We start from the raw sequence: 24552 nt of genomic DNA, 5'->3' as shown, positions 1-24552 counted from the left end.
TTCAGATTTTTTTCTCAATTCTGACATATTTTCTCAGATTTCAGACTAATCCCAGAATTCTATTTTCTCAGAATTCTCACTTTAATCTCAGAATTTTGAATGTTTTCCTCTAAATTCAGATTTTTTCCCCCTAAAAAGTCAGACATTTTCTTCTCAGAATTCTGACTTTCTTTCTCAATTCTGCCTATGATTTTTTTCTTTCTCCATTTTAAGATCCCAAAGACCCGATTGCCATTGAAAGGCTCAACTTGATGAACATGGCCAAGCTGAGCATCAAGGGCCTGATCGAGTCAGCGCTCAACCTCGGACGCACGCTGGACTCCGACTACGCGCCGCTCCAGCAGTTCTTTGTCGTCATGGAGCACTGCCTTAAGCACGGACTAAAAAGTAGGGATTGTCGTCATAACCATGTAAAGGGAAGCTAAAGGCTGAATGAACTGACGCTGTGGGTCGGTCACCAGGTAAGAAGACGTTCCTGGGGCAGAACAAGTCGTTCTGGGGGCCGCTGGAGCTGGTGGAGAAGCTGACCCCCGAGGCCGGAGAGATCACTGCCAGCGTGAAAGACCTGCCTGGGTTAAGGTGAGTCTGTTTGCTGGTTCCAGTCAGACGACCAGCTGATGAACCGAGGCATGAAACCCGATGTCTGTGTCTGACCCCAGAACTCCGCTGGGAAGAGGCCGGGCCTGGCTGCGCCTGGCCCTGATGCAGAAGAAGCTCTCCGACTACATGAAGACCATCATCAACAGGAAGGACCTGCTCAGGTGGGGGCATGATGTCACATCCTGCAGCCAGCTGTCAGGAAATGGATCCTTCAGTCACAGCTTTGTTTTCCACTCAGATCAGTCTGACTGGCTTGTGATGGTTTTAGGTCGTCTTGACTGGTTTTTCTCTAAGCTTTTTCTCATTTTAAGACCTTCGGAAAAGAAAAAAACATTTTGAATTTAATCTCAGAATTCAGACTTTTTTCTCAGAGTCCAGACTAATTTCAGAATTCTGAAAAAGTTACAATTCTGACTTTTTCTATAATTCAGACTGATCTCACAAATGTGACTTTTTTCCTCTTTCTGCTTGTTTTCAATCTTCACAATTCAGTTTTTTTTATTTTTATTAAATACCGTCTTTTCTCAGAGTATTTTTTTTCCCTCAGAATACTGACTTTAATCTCAGAATCAGAATTGTTTAAATTATTTATGCAAAACTGGCAGCCTGTTTATGAGCCGAAACATTTTGTGTATAAAGTGCATCTTTACAAATCGGATAACAAAAGAAGAATCTGTTATGTGGACATTTTCATATATTAACTGACACACCTGAAAATCTTTGGTTATTTACTTGGATCTATTTGATATAAATAGACACAGAATCTATATTTTAAATTTTTTCAGTGTCCCTAATCTTTTCTTTGAAGACTTGATGACAGTAGTTTTGTTTTTATCCTCTGGATATTTCTCCTGCATGTTTAGTCAGTTTCTTGCTGTGTTTGCATGAGAAGTATCTTTTTCTAAAACCGCCTCTCGTTGGCGCCTTGCAGTGAGTTTTACGAGCCGAACGCCCTGATGATGGAGGAGGAGGGCGCCGTCATCGCCGGGCTGCTCGTCGGCCTGAACGTCATCGACGCCAATCTGTGCATGAAGGGGGAGGACTTGGACTCGCAGGTCGATTAGCTTCCACTTCACCTTACAGCTGCTGAAACTCAAAAAAGATGAGAGTAGAATGACAGAAACCAAAGTTACTTTACATACAGCACTGTCTGTTATCGGTTCTATACCAGTGAAGCTTCAGTAACTCAAACCGCTGAAGAACCTGGTGTCACTTTTCTAATCTGACACCTTGTTGACTCGGAGGGACGCAGTTTCACTTCAGATTTCTAAAGAAATATTTTAAAACAGTGAAGTGAAACCTCTCAGAGCAAAAACCTCTTTCTAATTTGAGGCTGCTACAGTATTTATATAAACTTTCACGTTTCCTTATTTCGCCCTGTTCCTTATTTTGCTATGGGTGTAACGGCACATCACCCAGGGCGCCATTACGGCGGGGTTTCTGCAGCTTACACGCGTCCAGTGAATGTGTGGCTGGTTTTGTTGTAATGTAGGCTGGAGACGTTTGTATTTTATTTGGTAAAATAAAATTTTTCCAAGTATTTTTGGTCCAGTTTCTAGAGTAAATATCTTTATACACTTAAAATAAGACAAAACTAATTTATAGGTAACTTTCCAGCTTGTTTTAAGTAAACAGTTCTTTAATATTCATGAAAAAGTTCCATAATCAGATAATTTCACTTGTGAATTGTCTGGTTATAAGTGAAATAATCAGCCAACTGAACTAATAGTTTTTCATCAACATTAGGGAATTATTCACTTAAAACAAGCTCCTACATGTTGCTGAAATGTTCCGTTTGAGTTAGTTTTGTCTTATGTTAAGTGTACTAAGATATTTGCATTAGAAATTAGACCAAAAATATTTGGTAGGACTTTGTGTTTTTGCAGTGTAGAGCGTGAAATAACATTTAAAGGTTCCTCTTTCTAAAGAATTGGGACGGCATTCGATAATTCCCTGGATTGATTAATGACAGATTATTTGAAGCACAGTTGGAGATCTATGACTCCATTATTTTTGTGGAACGCAAAAAAATTATTTTCAATGCTTTTTCCAGACTTGGGACTTTTACGTGTTTATTTTGATTAAATACATAGATTTTATCTTGTTAAATCACAAATAGTTTTTTTTTTTTTTTTTACATACAAATGTCTTGAACCGGAACCTTTGTATTTGCGTGTTTCTGGTACGCCCGTAAATATGACAGCACAGCTGTTCCAGTTTCTATTTTTTTTTATTTCAAAGATTTAAACTCAAAATGTTGCTTTTCCAATCTAATTGAATTTTATTTATAAAGCACTTTTAAAAATATACATCAGATCAAAGTGCTATACAGAAAAAAAACATTAAAAAGAATAAAATATAGAAAAACAAGATAAAGCATTGAGGTTGCCAATATGACAACAAACAGGAGAGAAACTGTTGTTAGGATGTGTTCTTTGCTTTTTTTTAATTTTGGGAACTGAACCTTTTCTTCTTTTTGCGCCACACGTCCAGGTCGGCGTCATCGACTTCTCCATGTACCTGAAAGATGGAGGACACAGCAGCAAGAGTGCAGAGGGGTGAGCGTCACTGCCTGACCTATGACCTTCAGGTTCTCTGTAGATCAGAGAGAACTCACAATGAATTCAAACTGAGTCGTTTTTCATTTATTAACATCATCTGGTGTGGGAATGGTTCAAATCCGTTATTGAAAACCTAAAATTAACCATAGCCAACCAAAACTAAAGAAATATCTAAAACTGAAATTTAGATTTTCATTTAGTGAAATAAATAAAAACAGTAATTAATAAGGGAAAAGTTGTAACTAACTGGAATTATATCATGCCTTTGTAAAACTAACTAAAACATGCTGAAGTTATAGCTATAATGTCCTTTGTTTTTGTGTTTATGAATCTATTATGTTTTTTTTATTTGAAATCACTGAAATCCTTTCAAACTGGTGTCATGACCTTTCCTGTTTTATCTACAATTTTTACTTTATGGCGTAGTGTTTCATTTTTAAGGAGTTTTGAGACGGAACTTTAAACAGCTGCTGCTCAAGTTACTCAACATGTTGTTGCTAGGTAACCAAAGAATGAGTGAGTTGCTAGGTAACCAAAGAATGAGTGAGTTGCTAGGTAACCAAAGAATGAGTGAGTTGCTAGGTAACCTAAGAATGAGTGAGTTGCTAGGTAACCAAAGAATGAGTGAGTTGCTAGGTAACCAAAGAATGAGTGAGTTGCTAGGTAACCAAAGAATGAGTGAGTTGCTAGGTAACCAAAGAATGAGTGTGTAAATGCTGTGTGGTTCTGGACTGGAGCTCATTGAATATTCTATATTATCTGTCGATGTCGATCATACGTCTATCACGATAAATATTGTTATTGATTTATCAACCTTTCAATCTGATGTGAAATTTATTGTTTTTTTCCACACAAGCAGTTTGTCAGTTGTCAGCAAATGACGGCTCTCCATAATCCTCCTGGCGGCTCTCAAACACACTTCAAAAACTCACTAAAACTAACTGAATTAGACAAACAAAGTGACAATGAAATAAAACTAAACTATAATGAAACACCCAAAACTATTATAACCCTCTTCATGGTGATTGTATGGTAACTTCTGACCTTTCCTGGAAATTTTAATTACGTAACCTGATCGGTGATTACCGATCAGTTTTAACCATTGTTGCTGTTTTAAAGGGAGAGTGCAGAATATTTAAACCGCTGTTCTGATGTGAGCTTAATAGCTATCAATATCTAACCTGTAGTTGCTAGCTCTCTTAGCATCTTCACATGGATTAAATCCCTGTTTTTACTTCCTTCCAGTGACGGTCAGATCACGGCGATCCTCGATCAGAAGAATTACGTTGAAGAACTGAACAGACACTTGAGGTTAGCCAGGATAAACTGATTTTTACTCTTTTCCCTGTTAGGCTTCACGGCTCACACCACTCTGTTTTCTGATTGTTTCTGTTTACAGTGCATCAGTAAATAACCTCCAGGCCAAAGTAGACGCTCTGGAAAAGTCCAACACGAAGCTGACGGAAGAGGTGAAAGTTCAGCCTTATTGTTTCAGCTGCAGAGTGAAATAAAAACCAGATTTTTTTAATTTAACGGTCTTTTGTGTCTGTGTGTCTTCGCAGCTCGCAGTGGCAAACAACAGGATCATCACTTTACAAGAGGATGTGGAGAGAGTTAAGGAAGAGACCTCATTTCAGCAGGAGTCCAGGAAGGTGAACACATTTTTCCTCATAAATAATCATTATTATTATTAGTACTAATCCATCAATCAGTCGACCAAAAAAAACGCTCAAACTTTTTCTCAGGTTTTAAAAGAAATCAGTGCAATTATGCTTTAAAATATGCATTTAGGTGCATTAATGAAGCAGCTTTAGCACTGATGCAATGAGTAAAGCAGATTTCTGTAGACAGACGTGTAAATCGCAGATTTAAAACAAAAAAAGGCTCCTGCAGATTTGCCAGATTAAAAAAACCCAGCAAACCACATGCAAATTTTTCATCTTGTTCTGGATTTTTTATGTCTTTTCAGTAGCAAGAACAGAATTTTCTCACTCTTGCTTAATTTTGATAAGCTATTAAACCAAAATGGTTTGCATTCCAACTAAAGTCTTATTCTACTATTAAAAGAAAGTAAATTAAACAGCAAAAGCCTGGATGAAAACTTTGTGTTTAATCAGTAAAAACTTCACCAAACATCACTTAACTGTGATCAAGGGCCGCGTAAAATTGCTCCAACGGCCACAAATGGCCCCCGGGCCACACTTTGGACATCCCTGATTTACAGAGTTCATTACTAGTTTCACCACCAACCGATTCATCGTCAGGATAATTAAGTCCAATTGAAACTTTGGATTCTTCTTTACAACTTGTTATTTTTTTTACTTCTTTCTTTTTGATTTGTTTATTTTACATGAATAAATAAAAATGTTGATATCACAAGAGTTGGGTCAAATAAATCAATTCCTGTTTTCCCCAGGCGTCGTCAGCGGACGGCCAAGTGCTGGGTGAAACCCGGAAGCAACTCAAAGAGGAAACTCAGCTTCGACTGGTGCGTTTTTTTAAACTTTGACCCTTTTTGTTGGTGTTGGAACAGTAAAAATATTTCAAATGCATAATTCACATCTGGCATCACACTTCTGGGGCTGACAGCCATCTTGGCACGTATCTGTAACTAACTGTCGTCACTGTTGCTATGGAGTTGCTATGACAACAACAGTAAACAAGCCACAAGCTTAGAACCAGTTCTCACCTCGTTCCTGTCTCATTTATAAACAGTACTAGTACTTTACAGCTGTTACTCGATATTATATTTCAGTACTTTACTCCTCTCTGTGTAATACTAAGATAAATGTCAGGAATATTTACTGCAGTACTTACTGCAGAACTAGCAAAGTTAGCTTTACTAGCGTAGCTTTTATCTGCTAGCTAAGGTGGACTTGTAGCCTACATGTTTACTGCATGTAATTACTCTGCCAGAACCTTGTTATTCACATAAAGAGTTCATTGATCCTTTACAAATCCATTTAAACTTTGATTGTATGTGGCCATGGATTTCAGGCGAAGCTCTTCCTCCATGTTCACTAGTGAACTATGTTGTCAGAAGCAGCTTGTCCGCATCACCCGACATGTTTTTATTCTCCATCCTATATGGATCAATCCCAACAGCGGCCATTTTGTTGATTTTTCTCTTGCATGTTGATCAAGAGTGTGTATACTTTCTTTTTGTTGGTTCACTTATGCTTTGCGCTGCACTTGCCTACCAAGATGGCGCGGATCACTTCCGGTTCAGACTTGTGGGAAGTGTGTGTAAAGCTTTGGGTGAGTCTGGATTGTGTATCTGAAGTTGAAGCCGATCCGCAGGACGTGGAGCGGGAGCTGGAGGTGCAGATCGGGATGAAGCAGGAGATGGAGCTGTCCATGAAGATGCTGGAGAAGGACATCTGTGAGAAGCAGGATGCTCTGGTGGAGCTCCGGCAGCAGCTGGAAGACCTTCGAGCCATCAACCAACAGCTCAGCCACAAGTCACAGGTCAGGAAAAATCTGTGTGAACATTTATTTTTATACAGTGAGAGGAACCGGGGAACTCCGGTCATTAAAGGTGGCCCATTATGCTTCCTTGAACAGGGTCGGATCGGTCTGGGGGCGTTAAAACTTGTCCGTTAAACCATTTGAGATTAGTGTGTTTTGATCTCCTGTCAGAATGAGCTGCTTTAGGGCCTCTGTCACTTTAGATCCAAACAAGTTGCTGCTGGCCACGCCCCCCAACTCAATGTTTACACTCACAAAAAACAGCTGATTAGCAATTATACCACCGTACATCTCAGCTTGTTAGATACTCTGTGCAGAATTTCACTTATAACAAGAAATTTTTACCATCTTATAAGTGAAGTAATCCACCAATTGAACTAGAACTTTTTCACCAATATTAAGGAAATATTGACTTTAAAATAATTTCTATATGTTGCTGAAAAGTTACTTGTAAGTTTGTTTTGTTTGTATTAAGATATTTGCACCTTAAACTAGACTAAAATACTTTGTAAGGTTTTGTGTTACTCTGAACATTCTCTAAATGTTCAGAGTTATTGTTTACGTTCTCACACCGTGTGACTGTCGGATCTTCCTCAGAGCGCAGATGCGAGTTCGAAGCAGAAAAGTGAAGCCATCGTTCGGCTGGAGGAGAAAATCAGCCAGATGTCCGGCACCGTGAAGCAGCTGGAGAACAGGTGAGGACACCTGGACGTTTTCCACAGGATGTGTTCCTCCTCTGAATCTTTCACCGACTCAAACCTCTTGCTTCCTTCTCTCTCCATTTCCATTTTATCTTTTTTTTTTTTTTTTACCCATTTCTTCCTCTCTTCACTTTCTAACTCAGCGATAAAGATTTGGTGAAGCAGGCCAGAACCCTGAGCGCTGCAGCAGGGAAGCTGCTGCAGCAGCAGCAGTAGCAGCTCTCTCAGAAACATGCATCCAAACATGCAACCCTGCCTAATATAGACATAACCAAACTAGGATGTTACCTTTTCTGTACGACGCTCGTTTGTTGTTGATGATTTAAAACCCCACATCTTCCCTGCAGTTTCTCTCCGGCTTTTATTATAGCGCCCCCAGCAGACGTGTTTGCAGCGTCAGACTTCTTCACAGCTCTGCGTTAACCGTTTATTTTTTGGCAAGTGAACGCCATCGTGTCTCAAAGAGCTGATGGACTGATGGGAGGATGAGTGTGTGAGCAGAACCAGATATTTGCTTGGTTGTGGTTTTATTCCAAAGAACTCGGATGTTCTTAGGATTTGTTGTTTCTTTTTGGCAGAAACAGAGGGAGAAACTGATGTTTTTCTGATTTCTGACAGGTTTTGCTTTCGTTCAGTGAGCTGCATGCAAGGGTCAAGGGTCAACATGACATTAGAAAAAGAGCAAAATGAATTGATTTTGAACTGTGTGTGAACATAACATTGCTGTAAACTGTAGTAACCACTAGGGAAATAAAACGTTGAACAAAACGCAGCCTGCTTCTTCCTCTCTGTTTTCAGGCTTTAGTTCTCCTCTTCCTTTCCGTCAGTTTAATTTTAACTTTTAGTTGCATTTCCTCTCCATTTTTGTTTCGCCATGAGTTTGTTTTAACCCGATCACCCCACATTCAGATGCAAACAGGCCGAGAGGGAGCGGGACCTGGCCTTAGAGGCCAACCGGCTCTTCAAGCAGGACTTTGGGGACAAAATTGAGGGTCTGCAGGCGGAGGTGGAGCAGCTGCGCAGACAAAGGTGAACACCAAAGGTTTATTTTAAAAATGCTTTCAAAAGTTCTTTAGGTTCTGAAATGGCTCAAATAAATCACCAAGAGTCCAAAACTTTTGACTGAATCTGCGTGAAGTGTTCTGGACCGAGCACTGAGCCCTGAGGAACTCCATGACCGGCAGCGATACATGATGTAAACCAGGATTAACTGTTTAACAGAAGAGGATTAGAGCTGCCCAAAAAAACACTTGACTTTAATCTCAGAATTGTTTCTGAGATTAAAGTCAGATTTTTCAGATTAACATCAGAATTATGAGATTAGTCAGTTTTGAGATTAAAGTAAAAGTTTTGAGATAAAAGCCAGAATTTTGTCCTTAATCTTAGAATTCCGAGATTAAAATCAGAACTCAGAGATTAAAGCCAGAATTTTGAGATAAATTGGAATTTTGTTTTTAATCTCAGAGTTTTGGGTTTAAAATAAAAAATTTTAGATTAAAGACAGAATTTTAAGAAAAAAAGACAGAATTTTGATATTAAAACCAGATTTTTTTCCGTCCCTCTGGCTCTAATCCTCTCCCACTCAAGCTGCTCCCTTCAAGCTCCACCAACTAAATTTACATCTGTACCCGAATCATCTTATATTCTCGATTACCATCAATGCTAAACAAAGCAAACGGTTGTTTTTTGTTGCTTTGTTTTGTTTTTGTCTGTATTTAGACCCAGTTTTCTGTTTCAGATTTGGTCTGGAGCAGGAGCTGAGGAGAGAACGAGAGCAGAAGCTAAATCTGAGCGCTGCATCCAGAGCTTCAGCTCCGAGGAAGATCACGCATCCAGAGAGTCCTCCAAAGGTGAGTCCAAATCGTCAACAGTCCCACCAGGAGATGACAGAAATCTCAAGTTCTTCCTTCCACAACAGCTTCTTTCACAATCTACGCCAACCAAGACGGCCCAGCCACTGGGAGAAGTGGAGGAGAAAACCAGTCTGAGCTCCAGTCTGTGAGTCCACAGATCTACACTCTCTAGTTTTAATATTAAAGAATATTGCATCGCTTTTTCTGATTTATGTCTCTTTTTTTAAGCTCCTTGTCGCATACTGAGGATGAGCAGGTGAGGCTTGCATGAGATCTATGGAGGATTAGAGCAACTGAAAAAAATATTCTGACTTTAATCCTTGAATTCTGAGATTAAAATCAGACTTGAGACTCAAATATCCAGAATGAATTTAAACGGAAACCTTTCTGTTTGGTGTTGCTTCAGGAAGAGACGCCCCCTGAGGCCCCCCAGCCTTACGTTTGCACCCTGTGTAAACAGGACGACTCCCTCTTGAGGACAAAGGTACAAACTGCAGGAGACAGTCCGAAATCAGCTAAAATCCCTGCATGTTACTGAATGTAGTATAAAGACTGCAAATAAGAAGTGAGAAAAAAATACATCTTCCAGTTCATATTTAGTAGCTACAATTTTAATCAATCTTTTTTTATTTTTAATGTATTCAAGCTAAATGTGGCAGCTTTTTCCCCCTTTCTCTCCTAGAAACGATGCAAGAACTGCTTAAACTTTTTCTGCGAGAGCTGCGTCTCTCATGAGCTGCCGCTGCCTTCCTCCATCCTCCCGGAGACGGTGTGCGCGTCCTGCTACTCGCAGTTACTGCAGCAGTACGCGTCGGCGCCAACATGAGCGCTCGCAGAACAACCAGAGGCATTAAGACCCAAAAACCGCCCTGCAGGAAGCACTTTCCCCTTCAAATTGTCATGAAAGATCCTCTTTGGGGTGTGTGTGTGTGTGTGTGTGTGTGTGTGTGTGTGTGTGTGTGTGTGTGTGTGTGTGTGTGTGTNTGTGTGTGTGTGTGTGTGTGTGTGTGTGTGTGTGTGTGTGTGTGTTTTTAACATTCTGATGATTGCCATGCAGGTTTTCAACCAGCAACACCTTCATTTGGTGTTACTGGTGACTTTCACTTCAACATAAGGGAAAATCGGCTGCAGCATAGCTGATAAAGGCACCAAACTGGATTTAAAATATATTTATATAATCTTTCTCATTGTTTCTTAGTATAAAAATATCCACTGAATGGGATATTGCTGCATATTTCAACAGATATTTATCTTTTTAATGAATAAAAATGGAGAAACTGGATGTTATGCTTGTATGTTGAGCTTCTGCTTTGCTTTTTGTAGCATTGTTATCAGATCACAGTTTCACAGTTTTGGTCTTTGCGTCAGATTTCTGCTGGTGCCCAGTGGGGACCATCCGTTAGAATATTTTAACAAATTTGGCCTAAAATGTTTATTTTAAACGTGAAAGAAGTGGCCACATGCTTCTCATTTCTCCCTGTTCTGAGAAATTGCATTAGCCTTATATGTATTTTTATGCTATATTTAGTATTTGGTGGCTAGGGTTACCAAAATGGCTGCTGTCTGAATAAAACATGGTAAAAGCAGATGGTCAGTACCTCCATCTGGGCCTCATTAAATCCGTCACTTGCAGTACTGTTGAAGTGAGAGTGATTTTTAGGGTTTGAAAACATAAATACAGAAAAACATGTCAACCATGAGGTTATGTTACTAACTGGAACAGGGTTAAGTTGAGTGGGGGATCTGAGTTTATGGTTAAATACATGACCTTTTTAAAAATTTATTCCTAATTAGCTTCTTTTTTTCAGCTGTCACCAAACCAAAGTGCATCAACAATCTGCAACTGCAGTAAATATGCTAGATGGAGCAATCTAAATGAGCCAGCGTAAATTTTGCATTTGGTTTATTGTGTTGTTGAAAATGTACATGTGAGCTGAAGCTACTTTTAAAGTAAATAATAAACTGGTATCCAATTATTACTATACTGTTGCATTATTTTTCATCTTGTACAGCAAAGTGAAACCCGTAAAATCCATTTAATTCATTAAACAGAGCTAATGTATGGAGAGTGTGCCAAATTACAATAACTTATGAAATAATTGAAGTTAAAAATACTGGATGTTCTGATGTCATTTCAAAAATCAACCTGTAATTATTTTTAATGCTAATTTCTTGTCCTGAAGTACATTATAAATTAATTTAAACTGTCAACTTCATCCATCAAACTCTGTGGGTGGGACTATCGGAGACCCTAATCTCTGATTGGCTGCTTCTGTACAGACCCCGATGTCTGATTGGCTGCTTCTGAAGAGACCCTGGCGTCTGATTGGCCGCTTCTGAAGAGACCCTGGCGTCTGATTGGCTGCTTCTGAAGATACCCTGACGTCTGATTGGCTGTTTCAAATAGTGACCAAAGATAACTTTTTCGGATTTCGACTCCGTCAGTATTTTCTATGAAGTGTAAAATAACTTAAAATTGTTGTAATGTATTTACTACAAACTCCGGGTGACCAACTCCAGCTTCTATATTTCTAGTTTGGTCTGAAAAAAATCACTAAGCATGGAAGAAGCTGCCACAGACCACGTGACGGTTAACGTTAGCTCCGCCCACTAACCGCAGCAGCTAACGGTCTCTAGTGAGATATTTCAGTCCAAACTAGAGAAATGGAGGCTGGAATTCTCCACCCAAAGTTTTAGTAAATACATTGTAATAACTGAATTGTTTCTAAAGTTATTTGTGCTCATTCTAGCGAACATATCGGCCTACAGTCATAGCTAACTCAGTCATCTTGACTTCTTGTTTGAAGCAGCCAATCAGACGTAAGAGTCTGTCCTAATCCCGCCCACTGAGTCTGATTGGTGAAGTCGACAGCACAGTAACATGAAATATGTAAGGAAATAATGAAATCAAATAATTCAAGGCACATTCATCTATACATAAGAACTTATTTTTGTTCCAGTTTTAAGAAATTAATTACCTTTAAGAAATTATTTCATAAGTTATGCATTTATTTTTGATTTAGCACGTTTTACTCTCCACCATAATATTCCAGAAAATATTTTAATCAAGAAATGAAAAAGCATTTAAGTGCCGGAGCTCTGACAGAATATGATTTTATAAAAAGGTATAAAGTTTTAGTTCCTACGACTATCAAAAACATCCTGCGACATTTCACCTTTAAACTGGAACATACAGTATTCTGGTTGGTTTTAACAAGATATAAATCATGTTAAAACAACTTTCAGACATCAGAGCAGAAAAGTTTCTGCTGTTGAAAGTATTCTCATCTCTAAAAATCTATCATAAAATAAAATGAGATAAATTTAAAAATGTGCAATTAAAATGAAAGCAGTCTCAGCACAAAAAATAAACAAAAATGACGCTCACATTTCTTTGACACCAGGAATGTTTTTATTTTTTTTTTCATATTTTAATGTTTAAAGAATAAATATGATGATCTTGATTATTAATTCCAAGGTTGAGCGTCAACATTCACCTAAAAAAATGTATTCAGTGTTAGTTTAGAGGTTGATTATTTTACATTTACAGTGAATACGGGGGCAGGGAGAAAGGCAAACAGAGTTTAGACATTATTGTTGTTCCATACTACATATTCCCAGAATTAGGTTGTTTAGGAAAATCTTCCAAAAAGGAACTTTATTAAACTTTACAGCTGAAACATTTGATGATTTGTTCTTCTGTAGGAAAACATGAAACTTGTGGATTTTCTCACCGTCGGTCAATAGTCTGGCACAGAGTTCAGGAACAACTCGATGTATCTTTGTCCTGAAAAGAAAAGAAAACTTTGCCATCAACAAAGATGAACCTACAGTGATCATTTTAGTGTTGATCTGGGATAAATCTAAACAAAAATGTAAAAAATTATTCAAAAATCCACAAAAAAATGTTAATTTCTGCCAAAAAAAACTTTATTAACTTAGAAAAAATTGAGAACAAAAACTTCAAACTTAAAAAATTTCAGGTCATTTGTTCACTTATTTTTGTTGTGACTGAAAATATGCATGAACTGCATCTAATACATATTTTCAGAAGGCTTTGGTTGTTTGTTCAAGAGACAAGTTACGGGAAATCAACTGGAAAATGGTAGTTTTTTTTATTATTATTAAAAATAAGGATTGCATATGCACATCCTTTTCAGACATGTTAATGTTGACATTACTCTCTATTGAATTTGATTGCTGCTTTATTTTGTTTTTATTTATTCCTTTGTTCATATGTTTGTTTCTGTTTTTCTCATGTCTGAAATAAACTCTTGAGTTTCAAAAATAAATAATTAAAATAAACTGCAAACCAGGGTTATAATTTTGGGTTTTTCATTGTAGTTTTGTTTTATTTCGTTGTGACTTTTTGTTTGTCTAATTCATTTAGTTTTAGTGAATTTTTAGTGTGTTTGCTAGTTTTTATTAGTTGTAGTAGTAGTTATTTTGGTCTTTGGTTAATTTTTAGATGGAGAATTAAAAAAGGGTCAAAGTATTGCATTGTAATTATGTTTACCTTGTTTGGGTAGTGAATACTAAACAGAAAGTACCATTTTCAAAAATGTACTCAATTATTGTTGAACAACCAACTGACTGGTGTTTACTCGTAATTTTCCTGTCGCCATTTTGCAAACTAGCATAAAAAAGCATCGCCAAGACGACTATGGAGGAAAAAAATCTATTTCACATCAGTTTGAAAGGCTAATAAATAAATTCAGAAACACAAAAACGAAGAATACATCTATAATTTCAGTGTGCTTGTTCTATAAACATGTGACATAGTTCCAGTTAGAAATAGTTTTCCCCCATTCGCTCACTGAATCTTTGGTTATAATCGTGAAAACAAAGGAAATTGAATCTTAGATTTTAGAATGTTTTAGTCAAGTTTTGCATATGTGATTATAGTTTTTCGCCGTTAATTGCTGTTTTTATTCATATCAGTTTCCTTGTTGTTATTCCATCAGCGGCGAAGCTCCTACCCATGTTCATGCGGTCCCTAGACATGGCGTCCAGCGCGTCCCTGTGGCAGCGGAAGAAGACGTCGGCCTCGCCGCTCGGCCGTCCGCTGGGTCCGAACTCCACCAGGATCTTCGACACGACGAGCGGCGAGAAGAACTGCAGGAGGAGGAGCAGAAACGCTGCGGTTGTGTCCAGTCAAACATGTGACGTAATGCTACTACTTCCCGTTTCCTGGGCCGTACCTTCACGATGTCTTCTCCAGTGACGTGGAAGGGAAGCCCTCGCATGTGGATGTAATGCGCCGGCGCATGCGACATCTGGTGGGAAGCTGAAGCGGCACAAATAACTTTGATTTATTATTTAGTACCACATTTAAACATCAATTCACAAATTTATTCTAATTCTGGGACGCATTTGATTGGCACGTAAACGTAGCCTGGAAAGCAGTGCTGATCCACCTCCTTTGCTTTTGCTCCTCCTCTCTAAAGACTCTGTCTTCCAGCTTGGTAAGAAGCAGAAGATAAGAGATTTACGAGTCAATTATTCTGTCTCATTATGACCGTTGAAAGAAATGGTTTAAACTTTCTCCTTTCTTTATGAAAAAGGATTAGGGCCAATGAAAAAAAAAAACATTGGGACTTGAATAGAGTTCAGAGAAAAAAAGTAACGATTCTGAGATAAAAGTTAGAATTTATAAGTAAAAATTATGAGAAAAGCCAAAATTTGGAAAAGAAATAATTATTTTCAATAGTAAATCTCTTCAGTATCTCTCCGCTCTGTGAAAGCCTCCTTTTCATAGTTCAGGTATTATTTGAGCTTTTGAAATGCTAATCAGCCGTTTGCCAGTTGTAAAAAAACGACACTCTGTTGTCATGGTAACGCATCATGGCGATAACATCAACCAAAGAAGTGACAAACAAAAAGTCTAGGAACGGAACAAGTCAGAACTGGCTTAGCAGAGCTGCTGCAACTTGCTGCCACCATGATTCTCAAAGTGAATGAACTGAATTCAGTCACCAGCTCTGTAGTGGGTCTGGGAGTCAGGAACTGGTCTCCAGTTCGCATACTGGGGCGGATTTGGATTTGGATTTGGATTTGGAATAGGAATCGTCCTCATCTTCCTCAAGGCGGACTGGACGTCTTCCATGCTGCTGGGAAACACCTCGATGTATCTGCAGAAACGGTCGCAATAAAGCCGACACTTTTACATCTTTCTGTCGGCAAGAGGAATACTTACACGACAGAAACCGGACCAGTAACCGAACCAGTTACCGAACCAGTTACCTGTGTCCGATGAGCTCTCTGTCCTTCTGCAGAGCTCTCTTGGCTTCCTCCTGAGAGGAAAACTGGACGTACGCTTGTCCAGAGTTCCTCCCCCTGGAGTTGGTAACCATGGTGATCCCGTTCTCAGCTATACTGAAACCTGCGTCGACAAAACAAGAAAACAAACGTCAAAATCGTATCACACACAAAGCCGGAGATATGTAGAAGAAACATGGCCGCCATGTTCTCATGTTTATTCATCATTTTTTAGAGAAAATGGTCCCTAAAGTAACTTATCCAGAAGTTTAAAACTCTGTCATTTAACTACACCAGTGTATTGGCGCTTAAGTAGATAGAAAATAAGAAAATAAAATTTCTGCCAAAAAATTAAAATTTTCTAGAAAAGAAAAGAAAATTTCTGAGCTCCAAAAGTCTCAAAATTGCCAGAAAAAATCTGAAATTTTAAACAAACACAAGGAAATGTAAGTTTGAAAAGTTTTTTTAAAAAAGTGCTCAACAGGAGATTTATTTATTTATTTTTTTACAAAATTTGAACGAGGTGAAACTGAAACTATGCTCCTTGAAAAGTTGGGGTAAAACAATCACAGATGAAGGTTTTGTTTTTTATCTTAAATGCAAAATATTTACATTTTTTGGATTAATTACTGCTCTGAGAATGTTGTTCTTTCAGCAAATGGCCTTTTCAGCGTCTGTATAATCCAGTAAGAGATTAACCCATTACTAAATCGGTTGATGATCATTATTTCATAAGCAATTAATCGCAAATAATCACGATTAATCACAATTAATTGCGAATAATTTGATTAATCGTTTCAACCACAGCCTAGCTGGACTGGTACAAATCCTGGATGGAGGAATTTCAGTTCTGTTCGTTTTGAAGGTCTCTGAATAATTTTTTCACCTGAGAAGAAGCGAGCGACGTCGTCCTCCTTGCAGGAGAAGGGCAGCCCTCTGAGCAGCACCACGTCTTCTTCGCCCCGCGCCTCGGCTGATTTCTGCAGGATCTCCTCAGCGTCGCTGTTTGTCACCTCATACACTGAAAACACAACAGAAACTCCCATATTTCTGCAAATAAAACACCCGATGGAGACCCTTTTAATCATTTTAGAGCTGTAAAGTAGGATTATATTCGTTTCAGCAGAATATAATGTCACTGTTCAATGTTTTCTATGAACGTTTTATAAAAATTTTCATTTTTGTGTCTTTCCTTGTTTTTCGATTTTTTTTAAAGACATTAACTCAAAACCTATTAGGGCTGTTGTAAACGATTATTTTAGTAATCGAGTAATCTATAGATTTTTCTTACGATTAATCGAGTAATCGGATAAAATACTATCGGATATGAACATCAGTCTATTTTTTCCACATTTGAGCTTCCCTACCAGTTACGTTTTTGTAGGCCAGGGGAGCAATACGGGATATTTACGGTTCCTCCGTTCAGAAACTCATCTACCAGCCATGTTCCGCCTCCCGTTTGTTCAGACCGGGATGATATAAGTTTATTGTGCGGTTCGTCCGTAAAGCTGCTCTTACCCTGTAAGCATCAACCCTCAGCCGCCCGCCGTGTTCAGTCTCCCCGCTCACCTGTATAAATCCTCCTCAGCTTCTTCCCGCCGTTCAACCAGCAGCTCCGGAGCAGAAAGGCTGCCGAACTCCCGGCACCGCGCCGGTCATTTTAAGGATGTTTATTGGTCCCACAAAAACGATGAAAACCCGGAATTATCACCAATCAGTAAAATCCCCGCGGGCCGAACTTGAAGATTGGACGTTATGCCGCTAACACGTAGCTTCCGTCAACAACTCAGAGGCGGAAGTCAGAGCTCCGCGCAACGCAAATAATGTTCCGGCTGAAACACGGTGCGCTAAATGATAAAACATAAATTAACGAAGCTTCGAGGCAGGTCAATTTTCCTCGAGGAATTTTAATAATCGAGGTACTCGAATCACTCGAGGAATCGTTTCAGCCCTAAAACCTATTAACCTATAACCATTAAAAGTGCACTTTATACCCACTCTGTTGCATTAAATCTAATAGATCGCCTCAGTTGTAATAAACGATCAACAGATAACATCCAGCTGCCAGCAGGATTTTCCCCAGTGGATTATCAGCCTGGCAGACCGCCAGGCTTTACTTCCCCCCCCCAGGCTGAATGTTTAAACAAGATTTTATGTTTATACACAAAGATGAGTTAAGCTAGATTTACAGTAGACAAGCTGAACCATTTGAACTGGGGATTCACAATATATCATCTCCAACACTGATATCGACTAATATTAGACATTTTTTTACATATTGGCATCAGTCCAATAAATAAAGCCGGGCCGACATGAACAGCCAACATTTATTTTTATCTTGTTGCCATCCGTTTCTGGTATTTTATTTGGAGAAAGTGTAAAAACTACTATTTCTACACTTGATATATGGGACCCATATCTCAGCCCTCCTTTCCCCCACATGGGGCCCACCTAGGCATGCTGGCAGGGCAACCTCTTGATGGCAACAGGTTATTTTTTATAAAATAAATAAATAAATAAATAAATAAATAAATAAATAAATAAATAAATAAATAAATTAATTAATTAATTAATTAATTAATTAATTAATTAATTAATAAAAGGGGGTACAATTTTTCTGTTTTTGCTTGCTAATATTACTGGTATGATATTCCAGTCATACCAGTAATATTAACATCTCATCGGATATTTTCAGATCCGTGCCTCCCTACTTTGAACCAGCAGATTAAAATCCTGCACCAAGCTGCAGACTTTACTAAATAAAATGAGAGGATCTAGAAAAACACAAGAAAACTAAATACAATAAATACTTTACTGTATTATTCAAGTATTTGAATAATAACTTAATGATATTTATATTATAATAAAATTGTAATCATTTATAATTATTATAATTTTTATATAAATATATATTTTAAAATATATTTTTTTAATAATAACATTTTTATTTTTTTTTATTTACTTACCAGCGTTATTTAGACCCACCGGCTGATTACTTCATCAGGATTTCACTGATTACAACTGTATTGTTTATTTTAGTTATATTTCATTGCGTTTGCCTTTTTTAAGACTCTATAGTTGATATTTAAGCATTGTAAATGCTGCATAATAACCCAGTCAAATCCCTCATATTCCTGTGAATTTTTAATGTTTTTAACAAAACACACAGTGGGCCGCTGGTGGACCGCGCTATGCTAGCGCCTTGACCCCCAGGGTTAGCATGTTTTCTGTCCCTGAGCAGAGAAACCGACCTTCAACGTAGCGTGGACCGAGGTACTGCCTGTGCTTCTCCAGAGCCTTGCTGACGTCTTCCTCGTGCTCCATCTCGATGAAGGCGCGTCCCGTCGGCCTTCCCAGCCGGTCCAGAGTCAGGTGGATCCCCTTCTCCCCATCACGGATCCTGCAGTCTGAAGCACAGTTCATCTTTTTCACTACGGATGCACCGGTCCTCTTTTTTCACCTCCGATACCAATACCAATATTTGAAGCTTAGCAGCAGCTGATACAGAAAAAAACTGAATCGACTTAAAAAAACAAACAAACACACAGACATAAATGTATGTGATTACAAATTTATCTGCCAACTTTGCACCAGTACAGCACACTTAAACGCACCAGAAGCTTCACCTTCGTGGACAAACATGTAAAAACAACTTACTTTTTTTTTTCAGTCAGTGCATTTAGGAGTATATATCAGCCAATGTCATAAAATAAATAATAACTGACAAAAATGATGGGTTGACTACCTAAAATGAGCTGGAACAAACCTTTCAAATGGTTCAGAAAGTGAAATCAGCAATTCTAAATGTAATGGAAAATAAATAAAGCCACAATTTTTTTTAAATCTTAAATGCAAACTGTATTTGTTTTTTTTTTACAGTTTTGTCTTTATTACTGCTCTATGTATTGTTATTTAAAAACAGCCTTTTTTGAGTCTGAGTACTCCAGTTAACGATTAATTTATTAATTACGATTAATCACGATTAATCGTTTCAGCAGGGCTGCACAGTGGCGCAGTTGGTAGAACTGTTGCCTTACAGCAAGAAGGTTCTGGGTTCGATTCCCGGCCCCGGTCTTTCTGCATGGAGTCTCCATGTTCTCCCTGTGCATGGTGGGTTTTCTCCAGGTACTCCGGTTTCCTCCCACAGTCCAAAAACATGACTGTCAGGTTAACTGGTCTGTCTAAATTGTCCCTAGGTGTGAGAGTGTGTGTGCATGGTTGTGTGTCCTGTGTGTCTCTGTGTTGCCCTGCGACAGACAGGCGACCTGTCCAGGGTGACCCCGCCTCTCACCCGGTACGTTAGCTGGAGAGGCAGCAGCAACCCTCCTGACCCCACTGAGGGACCAGGGTGTAAGAAAATGGATGGATGGATGGATGGATGGATGGATGGATGGATAATCGTTTCAGCCCAAATTGCGATACTTCTCAATAATATCACTGTCTTCCTCCTTTCTAATAATTTGCAGATATTAATGAAATATGTTGTCATTTTACACAAGTCTCAGCATTTCTAAAGCTGGTTACCTGAGAAGAACAGCAGCAGGTCCTGCGTCGTGCAGGACCAGAGGAGACCCTTCACCTGCACCAGGTAAACCTCTTTGGTTTGTGGCTGCGAATCGGTCTGATAGTCTGGCAGAGGAGGGTATTCCTCTTCGCACGGCGACCCAGCCTGGAAGACAAAAACACAATTTTTCAGGCCGTGTTGCATTAAAACAAACAAACAAAAAAAACAATAGAAATCCCTAAAACTTTAGAAAATTTTAGCCAGGACTGAATGTTTTAACTGAATACACAAACTTGTTAATGTTATTCTTATATTTTGAAAACTCTTTGGAAAGTCTGTTGGATAATGCATGAAGCTGCTGCTACATCCTTGCTACACAAAGACCTGTTACTATGACAACAATAATCAAGCCACATTCTCTGTCTCTTAAGGGTTGATAAAACTTTCTCCTGCACATTGTGACAATATACTTTGTTTTTGTTGGTCTGGAAGCTGCGGCTCATCTATGCTTTGTGTACCACTTGCCTACCAAGATGGCGCTTCAGTGACACAAATCACTTCTGGTTCTTACTTTTTGGAACTATGTGTTTGTTTACATTGTCTTTTCCTCTTGTCAGTCACAATTTAAACATAATGCGTAGTCCGAATAGTAAAATTGGTTTCTGAATTATAAATAATTTGTGAATCAAATCATTAACCTAAAAATCCGAATCAATTCCTGGACACTGAACGATTCGCATCTCCACTCAGCACACCTAAAAAGCAGTCAGATGCAATTTAAATACAAAATCCGGAGCTGATTAGTGACAAACCATCTTTTTTCAGAGTGAAACTGACTCCACAGAGCAACTCCCTGTGTTTCCAGGAGGGATTACGGGCCCGACCTTGGTGCAGAACCGGTGCTGGATGCTTCTCAGCAGGCCGGGCTGCAGCTGCCGGACCGTGGTTCTGTCAGAAATCCATGCTCGCCGCTGAATGTGGCTCCACCAGACGCCGGACAGCACGCTGCTCCTTGTTTTGATGGCTGCTGTTACAGGCAGCTGTCTAACTGCGACACACCGCTGCAGTAGAAACAGGAGAGACTTACAGTTGGCGGACATCTTGTCCCAACGCAGCTGATGGTTAAAAAGTAAACTAAACAACTTCAGGAAAGATTCTCTGCCACCTGGACTAGCTAGCTAGCTGTTAGCTTCCCATTAGTTAAAAGTCACGTGGGTCTATGACAGTCAAGGGCAACGCACGAGAGCTTTGACGGTCAAGTGAACTCTAGCCAACTATCTGCGTCCGGTTTACAATTTCAAAATAAAGGCGTATCATTTAACCACATAGAACTTCTTCAGATAATTATTATAGCTTCCGAAATGCTTTCAATCATCTTTAGGCGTTAAAAATATTGCATTTATTTTTCAGATATATATTAACATATCAGGTAAGTGAACTTTATTTACATGCTATAATTGTGAAACTTTTTGTGAATTAATATCTTGAAATTTAGGCGTAACTAAATATTCTGGGAGCCAATCAGTTATAAACTGACAAGACCATTTTATTCCTTAAAAAACAGGAATATAATACGTAAAGCTTTAAATGTTGTCTAAATGTTCTCAAAGGCTTCATCTAAATTTAGATAAATGTGAACTTATGGCTCTACATGCTCACCCTTAACATCTTTTCATGGCATGTCCCTTATGGGGCTCCGTAGTATATAAAAGCTCTGGTTAAGAAAGTGAAGTTTTTTCAGCCGAATAATCTGTTTTCGCGTCCACCTGAATAACGTGTAGTTGCGCCACTGCAGCTACATAATTACATATACTTGGCAATTACCAAGTATATGTAATTACAAGTATATGGTAATTACATATACTTAGTATATGTACATATACTTAGTATATGTAATTACCAAGTATATGTTGTTACATATACTTGGTAATGTATATGTAATTACATATACATTACTAAGTAATGCATATGTACATAAAATATAAAATAAATAATAACTTATTATTATAAGTTATTATAATAACTTATAATATAAGTTAACTATAATAAACAGTTTGACAAGAACTGTTCTCAGCTTCCTTTTTTTTGAAGTTTACAAACTAGCTGTGGGGGTAAAATGTAATTTTTATTGAACAACAAAAAAAGCAAAGACCTCAAACTTGGCAGCGATCGAGCAACACACAAATAAAACTTAATAATGTGCCATTTTATTCCCATAATAACCTTTGACACATCTACATGTTTTAATAAAAGCCAAGTGTTTTAGAAATGGGGCATTTCAGGAGACTTGGAACATGATAGAAGGCAGAGGTTCCCAAATTGTGGGGCGCGCCCCCTAAGGGGGACGCCGTGCCATTGCAGGATGGGCCGTCTGTATGAAAAAAAAAAAGCATGAACGCTGTATGCGCTGGGTTTTTACCTTATAACGGCTAACTCTCTGTTATTCCTATGTCAATTTGATACAGTAGGGGCTTCCACACTTCCCATATCTGTGTCCTCTGTCAGAAGTAAAAACTGTTTCATCATTTGTTAACATGTGGTAACCTGTTTTTCTGAGCCGCCTTTAAACGCAACATGCTACGACGCTCGCGCTGGGTTTACACCTGTGTGGCAGTGAAGGAGACCTGCTGCTGCTGTGCAGAGCTACGCAGGTGTGTTAGAATCATGGCAGCAAACCAGCAAAATGCAAATAACTTTTCACAGTTTTTCCCCCAAACTAACCGACTGAGTTGAGTAAAGCTGCTGGATGCAGGTAAAGTTAGCTAAAAGATGACTAGCTAATATCAATACATCACCTTAAGCTTAACAAGTAGCCTGTAGGCTACCAATGTTGTTGTCTATGTTCAGCTACGTACATTCATTTTGCTCCCAAAAAGTCAGAAATCATGATAATTTAATGCAAAGTTGGCACTTTTAGTGGACTTTCAATGCAACTTTTAGAGCAACTTTGCATTAAAAGGTTCATTATTTACCAAATGACACTTCATGACAACTGTCATAAACATTCATAAAGACTCCTTTATGTTCATAACAGGTGTTATGTCATGTTTTTGACAGTGTCATGTCAGTCATATTCACACCCCTTCAAATAAAGCGTTACCGGATATACTAATGCACACCACACTTTTCAGATTGTTTATGTGTGTGAAAAAAGACAAAAATGGCAGCTAATTCAAAGTGTTGCTGCCAGAATCATGTATACTTCTCTCTAGCTTTCCTGGACTGATTTTCCTGGAGTCATACGAGGCTTTAGCCTAAACAGGAAGGGAGCTTCATCCATCTTAAAGCAGGGCACAAGTGCTGCATGACGGTGCTTTATAGGAACTGCTTGCTCAACCTTCTCATTACACACCCTGATGATGAAATGTCAGCCATTTGTGTCTCTGAAGCTGATCATTCGACCTCCACATAGACTTCTGTTCAGTAGCTGTTAGCTGTGCACAAACATGAAAGCATGCTGTGTCATCAGATTACATTTCTATTCGAAGAAATAAACCCTCACCTCTAAAACATTTCATATTTCCTGTACACTCTGACGTGTTTGGGAACAATGGAGGGGAAAACTGACCCCTGGATGAAACACAATGGGTATTCTTTTACATGCGGCCTTACCTCTAGGGAATTTAATGGGAAATTATATATTTACCTCACCTTCTTAAAAACATCACCACTAATGCTTACATTCAATATTTCACACATTTAGACTAAAATGCTCCTTCAGAATGTGCAAACTTTAAGTTATTGGCTTTATCGAAGGTTTCACAACCTTATTGGGTTATAATATTTAAAATATACTGTAAAAGGTAATATTCTGATTACATTTTGTGAATTTAGTTGTGTTTGTTGTAGATTTATGGCATCTCTTTGATATTATTTCAGAAGCTCATTATGGAAATTTCAAGTATCTTCATTTGTTTGTATTTGTGTCTGTAGTTTTTCTGTTTGTCTTTTCTTTAATGTCTGTCAGTAACGTTTTTCATGTGAGGAATTTGTTGTTGTTTACATCCAAACCGTATGGCTTTCAGTGACCACTGGAGGCACTGTTTCCCTTTTTTACTTTAAATGGGTCCTTTTTTTTGCTCATACTGAGCACACATATACTGTATTGAATTTCAAAATCTATTATTTTTTGGTTTGCTACTCCTTAAGTAATTACATAGTACTATTTTTACTGTATAATTTCTAAAATGTATGAAGAACTAAATGCTATTACACATAAAAATAAATTCTGTATTATTGTTATAGTTATTACACAAATAATAAGCTAATATTTTCCTGCTATTGGCTGCTGTCACTTTTGGGGAAATATAAGATATTAAACTTGTTAACCATAATGTAACCAAATGTAGTGTTTATCAGCTGATATTACTTTTAAATAGTTAAAATAATATGGTACACACTCAGCATTTCAAAATTAATTATTTTTAGTTTACTATTCCATAGCACTGATATGATGAAAGCTAATTACAAATGACGCTAGTATGCTACACATAGAGTAGCTTGGGAATGATAAAGCATCTGGTGTTTATGTTGGTACGGTGGGGTCCCAAATGAAAATATGTTTAGGGCCCCAAAGAGGCTTGGGTTGACCCTGACCCCTACAAAAA

At 38.3% G+C, this 24552-nt stretch overlaps 2 protein-coding genes across 7 annotated transcripts in view; one reads left to right on the top strand and one right to left on the bottom strand.

Moving 5' to 3' along the window:
• The window catches only part of rufy3 (RUN and FYVE domain containing 3), an 18504-nt gene extending 7339 nt beyond the window's left edge, over positions 1-11165 (top strand). For 2 of the 5 annotated variants that reach the window (XM_008419356.2, XM_008419359.2), the window contains exons 2-18: positions 214-387; positions 462-579; positions 660-761; positions 1532-1655; positions 3094-3158; positions 4407-4472; positions 4561-4630; positions 4724-4813; positions 5578-5649; positions 6462-6629; positions 7227-7324; positions 8240-8359; positions 9069-9180; positions 9249-9328; positions 9412-9439; positions 9590-9667; positions 9866-11165. In XM_008419356.2, the coding sequence (XP_008417578.1) occupies positions 214-387; positions 462-579; positions 660-761; positions 1532-1655; positions 3094-3158; positions 4407-4472; positions 4561-4630; positions 4724-4813; positions 5578-5649; positions 6462-6629; positions 7227-7324; positions 8240-8359; positions 9069-9180; positions 9249-9328; positions 9412-9439; positions 9590-9667; positions 9866-10009 (1709 nt within the window). In that variant the 3' untranslated portion in view covers positions 10010-11165. Of the gene's footprint in view, positions 1-213; positions 388-461; positions 580-659; positions 762-1531; positions 1656-3093; positions 3159-4406; positions 4473-4560; positions 4631-4723; positions 4814-5577; positions 5650-6461; positions 6630-7226; positions 7325-7473; positions 8103-8239; positions 8360-9068; positions 9181-9248; positions 9329-9411; positions 9440-9589; positions 9749-9865 lie in introns of those variants that run through there. The other 3 variants (XM_008419360.2, XM_008419361.2, XM_008419357.2) reach the window with 2 other exon arrangements.
• Positions 11166-12572: 1407 nt separating this feature from the next.
• Positions 12573-21201, bottom strand: grsf1 (G-rich RNA sequence binding factor 1). 2 transcript variants are annotated; one of them, XM_008419355.1, is made up of 10 exons: positions 20830-21201; positions 19966-20110; positions 18693-18848; positions 16328-16462; positions 15427-15565; positions 15160-15314; positions 14385-14470; positions 14163-14298; positions 12918-12970; positions 12573-12680 (listed from the first exon to the last, which is right to left on the bottom strand). In XM_008419355.1, the coding sequence occupies exons 1-9, from the start codon at positions 21043-21045 to the stop codon at positions 12924-12926; spliced, it is 1215 nt and encodes a 404-aa protein (XP_008417577.1). In that variant the 5' UTR covers positions 21046-21201; the 3' UTR covers positions 12573-12680; positions 12918-12923. The 2 variants fall into 2 exon arrangements, with proteins under 2 accessions (XP_008417577.1, XP_008417576.1); XM_008419354.1 differs by having other exon boundaries at positions 12573-12970.
• Between the last annotated feature and the right edge of the window lie 3351 nt (positions 21202-24552).

The sequence above is a fragment of the Poecilia reticulata genome, linkage group LG9, assembly GCF_000633615.1.
Source record: "Poecilia reticulata strain Guanapo linkage group LG9, Guppy_female_1.0+MT, whole genome shotgun sequence".
In the NCBI taxonomy this organism is placed as follows: domain Eukaryota; kingdom Metazoa; phylum Chordata; class Actinopteri; order Cyprinodontiformes; family Poeciliidae; genus Poecilia; species Poecilia reticulata.
The sequence above is the reverse complement of the archived record's forward strand: the minus strand, read 5'-3'. Positions and strand labels throughout refer to the sequence as shown.

What these genes read in the sequence shown, in the direction of transcription:
- grsf1 (XM_008419354.1), bottom strand. Translation starts at nt 21,045, where the DNA reads ATGTCCGCCAACTGTAAGTCTCTCCTGTTTCTACTGCAGCGGTGTGTC. An exon ending in AGCACCGGTTCTGCACCAAG is followed by an intron (nt 20,111 to 20,829) that starts GTCGGGCCCGTA and finishes TTTGTCTTCCAG; the next exon opens with GCTGGGTCGCCGTGCGAAGA. An exon ending in CCTGCTGCTGTTCTTCTCAG is followed by an intron (nt 18,849 to 19,965) that starts GTAACCAGCTTT and finishes ACTGTGCTTCAG; the next exon opens with ACTGCAGGATCCGTGATGGG.